We start from the raw sequence: 11649 nt of genomic DNA, 5'->3' as shown, positions 1-11649 counted from the left end.
TAGAATAACTCTTATTAGGCAACTTAAAAACATACAAATTGAAATAAAAAGTTTTGAGCAACGTAAAAAAATATAAATCGAAAATAAAAGTTATGAGCAACGAAAAAAAATATTTATTATGAATAATTCTTATTTGAAAACGTAAAAATTATTCATTGATTTATGCCTAACTTTTTCAGTCTCAAAAAATTTAATAACAGTTATTTTTGGTCTCTGTGTTATACCCTTCACCAAAAATAAAATTTTTTTATATTTTTAGGTAAACAAACTTTTTTTTTCCAAGTAGTTTTTTTCATTTTTTGAAAAATATTTTTCGAATTGTTTTTTTTTAAATTTTAAATTATTTTTGTTTAATGTTTAGCGAAAAAAATTCGGCTTAGAAAATATTTTTTCGGATTTTGACCCATTGTAAGTCAACGTCGTTGCAAAGGTCTTTGAAATATTTATCATTAGATATCCATATTGTCTATATTAATGACCAAAAATCGAGGTTGTCCTGGTTTTTTCCTTATATCTCAGCCATTTGTGGACCGATTTTAAATAGCAATCTAGCCGGAAATATTTATGTATGAATCGTGTATGTAAGTTATTTGGGGGCTTCGGAAAGTTTATTTCAACAGACAGACATGGTTTGATTGACTCCGCTATATATAAGGATCCAGAATATGCTTTATAGGGTCGGAAAATTATATTGTGGAAATTACTCTTTACTTCTCACGAAGGTGAAGAGTATAACAATAAATAAACCTGAATATCTCTTCACATGTAAGCATATTTTTCTAGAGATCTTCTCAAGGACTATTTATATTTTAAACTTCAGCTCATTCGGATCACAAATGGACTTTTGGCGATTTTTAAAAAAATTGATTTTTAAAAAAAATGAGATCCGAGGTGATCAAGTTTGAGGGGGACTGGTTCCCATTACAAAAATTTTTAATGGGGACCAATCGTATTTCTGGTTTATGATTTGTTGAAATCTTTTCATATATAACATTAGTGATGAATTTCATTGAAATTCGATATTAAAAAAAAGAAAATATTTATTTTCTGTCCATTTGGTAATGAATTCTTCCTATGTGGACAAGTATGCTTTAAAATCTTTAATTTGCTAGTAAATAAATTCTCAAGTGAAATTTCTTTAACAATTTCCATTATTAGCAGGAACCGGAAATAAATTTAATAGCTAACAATGTTAAACCGCAAATTATGTTAAACAGCCATAGACAAGTTGTTAAACAAACTCGTTAATTGTTTCTCTTACCAAAAACTCGCTATCTTCTTACACTTTTAAATGTTTTGCATAAAAGCAACAACAACAACAACATCAAACTGAACAAGCAGCTTTTAACTGTTTACAACTGTTACCGGTTTAGACCAAGAAAACAGCTGTTAAATTGTTGGTAACATTTCGAATGAACTTTTTCATTCATAAATTATTTAACAAACTTAAGAGAAATCTCTCTTAAATAATAAATGAACTGAATTCATTTACTCTCTTGAAAAATTATAAGAAACGAAACGCTTACAATTGTGAAAATCTTATTTACAACATATAAAATAATTTTTCTCAACTTAGAACCTAACAGTTTGATGACTTTTGTTTTCTAAAGCGCATGATTGACGACGTAGATCAAAATTGCATTATTGCAAAACAAATATTGAGCGGTTGTTAAATATAAAATTAAACCTAAAAATATAGGAAACTAAAATCAAAGAAATATAAATAATATTATCAAATAAAAATTAATACAGGATTAAAATTTGAAGTTAAAATAAAAAGAAAATTTCCATAAAGCTGTTTAACAGGATGTAAAAAGTTTTGAATATTTTAATGTTGCTGCTAAAGTGGTTGTTGCTTTTCTTTACATATTGCAAAAGCGGAAATGTGTAATTTTTCATTTACGAGTTGAGTTTCATGAGCATTACATTTAAAAAAAATATTAAAAACTGTGATTAATTAAGCTAATAAATTAATAAGTAAAAATAAAATTATAAAAAAAAATATTCATTAAAATATCTATTATATAATAATAAAATGGTGAATTTAAAAAATTATACACGTTTAAGTTTGTTGTTGTTAGTATGTGATTTAACTGGCATATTAACGCTTTCTTTAGAGCAGCGCCTCGTAAATCGTTCAAGAAATGTAACAGTAATATCAAATACAACTCTAAGCCAACATAATCAGAAAATGGATAATATTAATGATCATAATGATCGTAATGCTGATACTAAAGATGGTGAGTTAAATAAAGTAATCAATGAATATTAGTTAAATAAAACAGCGGGTTAGTTTTTTTTTTATATTTTTTATTAAAAACTTTTTTAGTAATATTTGAAAAAATGGTTAATTAACTAATATGGTTTTTGTATTCATTTTGTATGGGAAGAAGACTATGAAATTATAGAGTTTAAAAGTAAAAGTAAATGAGTTAATTTTTAAATGATGATTAATAAAAATATGTTACGCCAATTAAATAATTAATAACTTCCCAGTTGGAATTTTTTTAATGTGTTTTAGAGATTACTTTCTGCTTATTATGATGACCATCACAAATATTAAGTAATTACTTTTGTAAATTATTATTACATCTCAATCCGACTATATGTAAATAATTTTCAAATTTAATGTTTTGCAAATAGTCTTAGAAATGGCTAAACTTTTACAAATACAAGAAATATTTCATTATTTAAATAATTAAACTACGTTTTTTATATATAAAAAAATGTGGGAAATTATCTTAAATTATTTTTAAATTTTTGAATATGGGCATTTTTAAAAAAGGTTGATCTGGATCTAAACATAAAATATTAATAGCCCCATAAGCGTTTTTAATGGAATGCAAGTTGAAAGCAAGTTTAATTCAAGCCTTGAATTATAGTCAAGCAATTGAATTACAGTTGTATTACACTATATTTCAATAGCATTCTCCAGTAAAAAGGAAACATAAATTCAAGCCATATGTTTTTTGTTTGAAAATTATTTAATTTTTTCAAATATTTTTCCAGTTTAAAGCATAATTACTTTTGCATTCAACTCAAATTCCAACAAAATGTTCAATTGCTTAAATTTTTGGGGCTTTGGTGCTTATTGGGAAACAATTTAAGCACTTGAACATTTTGTTGGAATTTAACTTGAATGCAAATGTACTCAATTATGTTTTAAACTTGAAAAAATTAAATATTTTTCAAACTAAAAACATATGGCTTGAATTTGTATTTCCTTTTTACTGGAGAAGGCTATTTAAATAAAGTGTAATACAACTGTAATACAATTGCTTGGCTATAATTCAAGACTTGAATTACACTTGCTTTCAACTTGAATTCCAGTAAAAATGCTTATTGGTTATAAAAGCGTATCTTTTGAACGCGATTTTTGGTTTTAATAACTTATATGACATTGTAGGGTAAATATCTGCCATTTATTCTCACTTAGTTATTTAACATTATAGTTTAAACAACAAAGTTTTTGTCTGCTTCTAAAATGTCGAATTTTGTATCAACGAATCCGAAGTGGTTTAGAAACGTTTTTATTTGAAATAATTCGGTGACTAGGGAACTATTAGAGATATTATTAGGAAATTTAACGCGGGTGGAGCTGAGGTGTTTCTAAGTTGATTCGCAAGTGTTCAGCTTCCTACTGATAATGCAGACAAGTGCGTGGCTCTTTAATATTGGTTACCTCGGTTCTCACATGTAAGTAGACCTTAATAAGATAGTTGAAGAAATATTTATAGTTATTTATTTCTTTTAATATTTTTCGAAATTTTTTGGTTTTTTAGATATGGAAGATCAATAAAATTCTACACAAAATAAGATCAGCTTGCTAACAGTTAGTTATCTTGTCCCTATATGCATCCAAAGCTGGAGCATGTAAAAAGGGCCGTATTTTTTACGTTTTTTCTTTCCCAAAAAAATCATTATATTTTTTCTTTTGTAGCAAAAAATTTACTTCGGGACTTTATGCAATTTGTATATGATGTTAAAAGAGAACTTAAAGCAAAAGCATGTAAAATAAAACTTGGCTCACTTAAGCGGACCTAGTTGTCAACAGAACTACTAAAACTTTGCATATTTTTTTTTTTAAATAGGTTAGAGAAAAAAATGTTTAATAGGCAAAGCATCGATACTCGAAAAAGCTCCATATTTGTACCATATATCTTATTTAAATGCGTACAAAGTTATTTTACTATCACTCTGTAAATATCGTCAAAGTGCGCACTTTTCTACAAAAGCTAAGTTTTTGGAACACAATTTCCCCGTTTTAGGAATTTTGGTATTTAAAAATAAAAAATGTCAATAATTAGAAAGCCATTGATTTAAGAATGTTTGGATCTTCATTAGCTCCAAATCTTGTTGTGATATCTTTAACCGTTAACATTTTACATTGATTCAAATTTTATATTTTTATTCATGGAAAATCCCTATATTATAATTTTTGAGTTTCTAAGGTAAATAGCGTCCGAAAAATTCAAAAAATTATTTAATTTCACTAAACTATTAATCTTCAAGTCGTAAGGTTTTCACCAATACATCAGGAGCTCCACAAACCTTGCTCCCTTTAGAAAAATTTTAACGTTTATAAAAAATACGGCCATTTTTACATACTCTAATATTGGATGCGTGTAACTTTTTATAGGGACGAGATAACTGTTAGGACGTTGCTGTTATTGTATTCGGAATTTTATCGCAAATATATATGATATTTAAAAAAAAATCGACCTTCTGTCTAAAAAACTAAAAAAATCGAGCAAAATTAAAAAAAAAAAACAAGTTAGAACGGTATATTCGGCTTTTCCGAATCTTAAATACCCTCCACCTGCATACATATTTTTTAGTTTGATATATATGGGAGCTATAACCAATTATAGGCCGATCATCATAGAATTAGGTATAGAGATTTTATTATATATGGGTATTATTTATGACGAATTTCAACTTAATAGCGATATTTATAAGATATTTATGCTAATTTAAGTGATTTTCGGAACTGAACTTTATATGGGGCTATGGTCAAATATGGGCCGATCCACAAACAATTTAGTGTTGTGATTTCTTTTAGCACGAAACTTATTTTTGTTGAATTTTGTATGGATACTGCAATTCTGAAGGCATTTATAGACCATAGAACCATATTTCGGGAAGGAATTTGTATGGGGGCTAGGAGAAATCATGAACCGATTCTTATAATTTTCACCAGAGTTAGTCCTTTTATTATAAAAATAACGTGTGTAAAGTTTTATGGTAATATCTGCAATATATTTACACAAATAACCAAAAATATGTGAAAATTTTTAATTTTTTTTACGATGTCTCACATTTTGGTTCATAGCTCTGGTTCTAGTGAACTTATTTTGCTGATTTTCAATACCAAACTGCATAGGACAACAGTAAACATATTTTTTGCAAGTCTACCAATTTTGTTTGCGTATTTTGGACGTGAGCGTGTTTTACAGAGACACACAGACGGACAGACAGACGGACATGATTTTGTAGATCTTCTTAAGGACAAATTATATTTTAAATTTCAGCTAATTCAGATCATACTTGGAGTTTTGACAATTTTGCTAATTAAGCGTAAATAGCTTTATTTAAAAAATTTTGGTATCTTTGGTCACCCTCACTGAAATTTTTCGGCAAACATTTTCGTAGAATATTTAAATCCTTCAAAGTCCTTTTTGAAAGGACTTTTTTTGATTTTCCCGAAAAAGGGTCAAATTAACCCCTAAAGACAGGAGATAGATGGTTAACATCTTCCATAAAAATAATCCCAATAAAATTCCACAATATAACCCTGACAATAAAAATTATCTCAGTCATTAACTCCCTTCGATAAAAAATTAAAATTTTGAACCGCTGTAGAAAAATTCAGACCAACTGTACTATAAGTTTATTCTACAAAACTGATCTCAGCATGTCCTTTCAGAATTATAGAGTCGCTATTCTTTTCCAAATTTGCTGTTGGGCGTTGCTATTAATTACAATAAAATTATAATTACTGCTTACAATAAATCCAATCAAAAAATGTTTTGAAACTAAAAAAATATATTTTATTCTATCACTTAAAAAAAGAGGAGTTGTTGTCATTGAAAATAATGTTATTATGTAAGTGGAAGTCATTACCAATTATTTGGAGGGCTCATTTATTAACTAATGTTGACAATAATTAAAAGTTTTGCCAATATTTTATTATTATATGAATATTAAATAATTATAAAACATTATTACTTATGTAGTCATTTATTTTTACGTAAAAAAAACTCTTCTTTCTCTTTTATTTTTCTAACCATGAATAAAAGTCGTTGAACTCTTTAACAAATTTTTTATTTTCCTCAATTCCATCAAAAGTCATCTTATAGAAAAACAACAAGACAACTTGAAATTATTAAAAAAAAAAATAACAAATACAAAAAAACACAAACAAAACAAAATAATAATAAACAAAGACACACTCAAACACAAAAATCAATCAACAGCTGTTTATAGAGAGGTAGCTAGCTGTTGTTGTTATTTATTTATTTCTTGTTGTCTTGGCCGTTATTACTGTTGTTTGTTGTTGTCGTTGTTGCTGTAATACTATTTGATCATACTGGAAATCCGGAGAAAGTATTTATAATTGAGCAAAAAGTTAAAAAAAAAACAAACTGATAAACAACATCGGCAGCAACACAGTTGTTGTTTAAACCACAATTCAAGTCTCCTCTGTCTTTGTCAGATGGAGATGTCTGGTGGTAAGTGGTGGTAAATATTGATCCATTGATTTTGTTGCTTGGACTGACTGTGTTATGAATGTCTACCGGTTTTCATTGTAGTAAAATGTGTTAAATTTTATTAGAGATCATAATAAAAGTGAGATAATTTTTTTGTTTATTGAACTTTTATTTTCTTTATAGTTAGTTATTACATAGTAGAATGGAGAAAAAAAAGTGAAATAATTTGTTAAGTTAAGTGTGAATAATGGACAAACAAAGTTGTTTTAGTATGGATTTCTTTAATAGAAATATTGTATAGTATTTAAAATAGGTTAATGGTATTGTAGTTATCGATTTCACAAAGTGATTAGTGTCAAACTTGAAAAAATAGTTAGGTAAATAGGTATAAAAGATAAAAGTATGATAAAATGCCTAAAGTGGGTTAATAAAACTACATAAAATAAAGCATAATTTAAAGGTTTTTACACAATTCTGATTTAAATATAATTTGAAAGAGTTATGAAATCATCTTGAATCAATCAAATTCGGATTAAATTTTAGGACGTTCATTGATAAATAACTTGTAATATAACAAAAAGTTACTAAATAATAAAATATTACGTAAAAAATCATTCCTCTTTTACTAGTCGTTACTTTTTTGCATATTTTTGTTTGAAATTTTGCAATAATTTTATCTGATCGCACTTTGAGTTCAAAAAGGCTTTAATTGTCATTAATTTCTTCAAGAAAAACAAATTACTATCTATTTAAAATTTCAAGCTGCCGTTTTCATACATTCTATAAAAAAACCTGGTTGGGATTTGAAAGTTAAACAAGTTTCATTAGTAGAGTTTTTTGCCATAAAATACATAAGATTTTTTTCTGCAATTTTTTACTCATTACTATTTATACAGCAGATGTAACCAAGTTATTTTTTATAGCAATTTTTCATACGCTTAAATTAACAAAAGAATTTCATTCGAAACGCTGAAAAAAAACTAAAAATCCAGTGATTATTCCCTCTTGTGCTGTAAATACCAAAACAAAAGAAACAAAAAATTCATCCATCCAAAATTAAGCAATTGTTAAATTTTCGTAATGCAAAAAATTAAACATTATCATGTAGCAATAAACCTGTATCTATGTACAACATAAAACTATGCATACAATAGCCGCCAACTTGAGTCATACTTTGCTAACAACAACTGGAAAAAAATCTTGGTAGAAGCAAAAACTTAAAACGCGTTTTTCATGCGCATGTGCAACAGCTTTCACACGCCCGCTAAGCTAAAAAAAACTAACAAAAATAACACGAAAATCCAACACATAATCTTGTCTCTTTAAACACCGCTCGCTGCACGCTGTGGAGGTTCACATAAAGAGCTACAAAAAAAGACACACAACAATAAAAAACAAAATCACATTTTGTTAAAGTTTTTAACAAACAAAAGAAATTTTGTGGCATAAACCAACAAAAAATAAATTAATTTTACTTTTTATACTAAATAATTTTTCGTGGAGAATCTGGCGAACATCTGAAAACATAATAATGTTTAATAAGACCCAGACATGCCATCAACATCAACAATTGAAAAACGAAAATTATTTACAGTGTTTAATGACTGTGGGTGCTTTTGTGTTGCGAATAGAAATTAAAAAAAATAAGATAAAAAAAATGAGGATGGCTTAGAAATTGTTTCAAGAAAATGGTCTTTTGTTATAACAAAATTGGTTTATTTCTTATTTAAATAATAAATTAAACAAGTAAGAGAGCTATATTCGGCTGTGCAGAATCTTATATACCCTTCACCAATTTATACTTTAAAATAAAATTTTTTTACTATTTTTATGTAAACAAAATTTAAATTTTATTCCAGTAGTTTTTTCGAAATTGTTTTTTAAATTTTTTTTTTTAATTTAAAAAAAAAAAAATTTAATTTTTAATTTTTTTTTTAATATTTAGTGAAAAAAAAATTTTTGGTGAAAAAAAAAATTCGGGTTAAAAAATATTTTTTTTTTCGATTTTAACCCGATTTAGGTCCAACTTACTATGGTCTTGTATTAGGGATGCCAAACGGGACTGGATTTTTCGGGACTTCGGGATTTTAGTTAAACGTCAAAAACATCAAATTCAACAATAAAAACTATTTATTTCGTTAATATGAATAAGAAAAAATATAACAAAGCAAAAACTAATGCATTGAATTAAAATAAATTTAACCGTGATAAATCCATAACAAAATTGAAAATTTTATAACTTTTGTATTGAGTACATATGCCATGTTCATAGCAAGAGGATTTTTAGGAAAGCGTACATTGCCCTTACTATGAGACCAATCGTGTAAAAATTGGTAATGAAGTTTAAAAGTTATTAGCATTTGAAACTGCACAATTTTTGTCGAAAATGTTTGCTCCATGGTATTGAAAATGGTCCATGATTTCCCCTAGCCCCATACAATTGTCTCCCGGAATACTGTTTGAGCAGTCATAAATATGTTGAATATGCGTCAATCCTTAAAAAATTGTGCACAAAATAAGTTCTAAGTACTCCGAAATTATACTGTAAAGTATTGCGGAAATCGGGCTACATTTGTCCCTAGTCCAAATTGGCTTATAATAATTAATATCGTGATGAAATTAGTCATAAACAAGTTGTATATGAAAATAAACCCTTCTACCAACTTTTGTGAGGTCCAGTCCAAAATATTTTATTGTCAATAAATAATTTGTATATAATGATATTAACATAAACTTCGATATAAGTCATTCATTCTTTCATAAATGCTAATCAAATCTCCATTGATGGTGGGTATACAAGATTCGGCGAGATTAGAATTATAAGTATGCTGAAATTTAGCTTTCTAGGTATTTTAGAAGCTTGAAAAATCTTCCTGAAAATATCAAAAATCTTGTAATATTCCGGGATTCGTTAATCCCGAAAAATCCCGGGATTCTTTTTCACAAATCCCGGGATTCGGGATTGGCATCCCTATCTTGTCGTCGTTGCACAGGTCTTTGAAATATCTATCATTAGATATCCACATTATCTGGGTCAAAATAGGTCAAAAATCGAGGTTGTCCTGTTTTTTGCCTTATATATCAGCCATTTGTGGACCGATTTTCTCGATTTTAAATAGCAACCAAGCCGGATGAATTTCGGAGATATTGATGTATGAATGGTGTATGTAAGTTATTTGGGGGCTTTGGAAAGTTGATTTCAACACACAGACAGTCTATAACAATCCAGAATATATATGGAGAAATTACAAACGGAATGACAAACTTATATATACACTTGCGACTCATGGTGAAGGGTATAAAAACGGTTTCGCATACTGATAATGTATACCTACACGTAGATGAATTATATTTTATGACATGATCACTGGCAATCATAGTTGCCAGATGATATTGAATTGATTGATTGATATTTAAAAAAACAAGTAAAACAGCTATATTAGGCAGTGCCGAATCTTATATACCCTTCACCAAATTATACTTAAAAATATATTTTTTTAAATATTATTATTTAAACAAAACTAATTTTTTTTTTAAAAAAGTAAAATTTTTTTTTTCCAAATTGTTTTTTAAAAAGTTTTTTTAAATATTTCAAAATGTTTAAAATTTTTTTTGCGCACTGTTATTATTTATATGATTGCGGTAACCACAATATGTTTAAGTTATCATCCACATCATTTCATCATTCATATAAATGCATGTTCAAGGCAATCATGGATTTTTTTTAATTTATAATTATTAAATTAGTTCAAAGTAGTGACATTCTCCCATCTTTCTGGCAACATATGAATTCCGAGCCAAAAGAGCTGCTCATTTTTTGAGGACAAGAACGAATTAAACCAATATTTGATACTCTGTTTTGAAGTGAAGCGTATCCCAGAGAGAGCATTCTACATCAATCGAAACAACTAGTAGTCGGACGGGGACGGTCTGGACGCATATTCTAGGCATTTTTCGACAAACGCGCGCTTCAAGCGAATCAGTTGCATTCGGTACAGGTTCCCAGTGATAGTCTGGCTATGGCTTCACATAACCATTCGATGGTACAAGATTCGACATTTTCAAATCAAAAAAAAAACTTTGTTGTTGTAACCCTCAAAATGACATATGGGTAATTCCATGTCATCGTACGCGACATTTCTACGCCTATAGAGTGGAAAAGATTTTGCAAAAATAAGAGTATCTGAAAAATAATTTGATATTTACCTTCCAATAATAGAGTACTAAGTATATTTTAAAAAAATAAAAAGTTCTTTCGTAACATTGCTGTCAAAAATAAAGAGCGAAATAAGCGTATATCGTACGTGACATAAAACAGAAGTAGTTTTGAGATACATCCAGAAATATAATTCCTTACACTGTGTACCTGTCCAAAAACAGTTTTATTTTAAAATTCCAATAATTTTTTTATTCGTGATTGATTTTCGAAAGTGGAGCTTTTATGGGAGCTATGACCGATTATGGACCGATCACCATTAAAATGAGTCTTGCGATTTGTTTCCAATTATGGACCGATCGCCATGAAGTAAGATCACGTGATTTCTATCTATATAAAATTAATTTGTGTTTAAATACCGACATGTTGGGTGTATGACTTAAAAATGAGGAATTTTTTTTAAATTTTTAGCTTTTATTTTGAAACATTTGTACAATATAAATTAACTCAAAGTATTGCCAATTATTAGCTATGACTTGTTCCCATCTATCTGGCAACAAATGAATTGCGCGAACTGCTCATCTTTCGAGGCCAAGAATGAATCAAGCCAATATCGGAAGCGTTCTGCATCGATCGAAATAGATATAGTAGGACTGGACACGGTTTTGACTATAATGCGGTCTGGTTAGATTTCACCCTTTTGCTTTCACCAAATATATAGAATTACCTTAGCGCCATGGATATTTGCGTTTGGTGTAGATTCGGCTGGTTGGCCGGGCTTCA

At 28.1% G+C, this 11649-nt stretch overlaps 1 protein-coding gene across 1 annotated transcript in view; it reads left to right on the top strand.

The window, feature by feature from the left end:
- Nucleotides 1-2191: 2191 nt before the first annotated feature.
- Nucleotides 2192-11649, top strand: part of LOC135958415 (uncharacterized) — a 40421-nt gene continuing 30963 nt past the window's right edge. Inside the window, exon 1 of the mRNA XM_065509320.1 lies at nt 2192-2240. Coding sequence (XP_065365392.1) covers nt 2192-2240 — 49 coding nt within the window. The remainder of the gene's footprint in view (nt 2241-11649) is intronic.

This window comes from Calliphora vicina, chromosome 4 (assembly GCF_958450345.1).
Source record: "Calliphora vicina chromosome 4, idCalVici1.1, whole genome shotgun sequence".
NCBI lineage: Eukaryota > Metazoa > Arthropoda > Insecta > Diptera > Calliphoridae > Calliphora > Calliphora vicina.
This window is presented reverse-complemented; position numbering and strand designations above follow the sequence as displayed.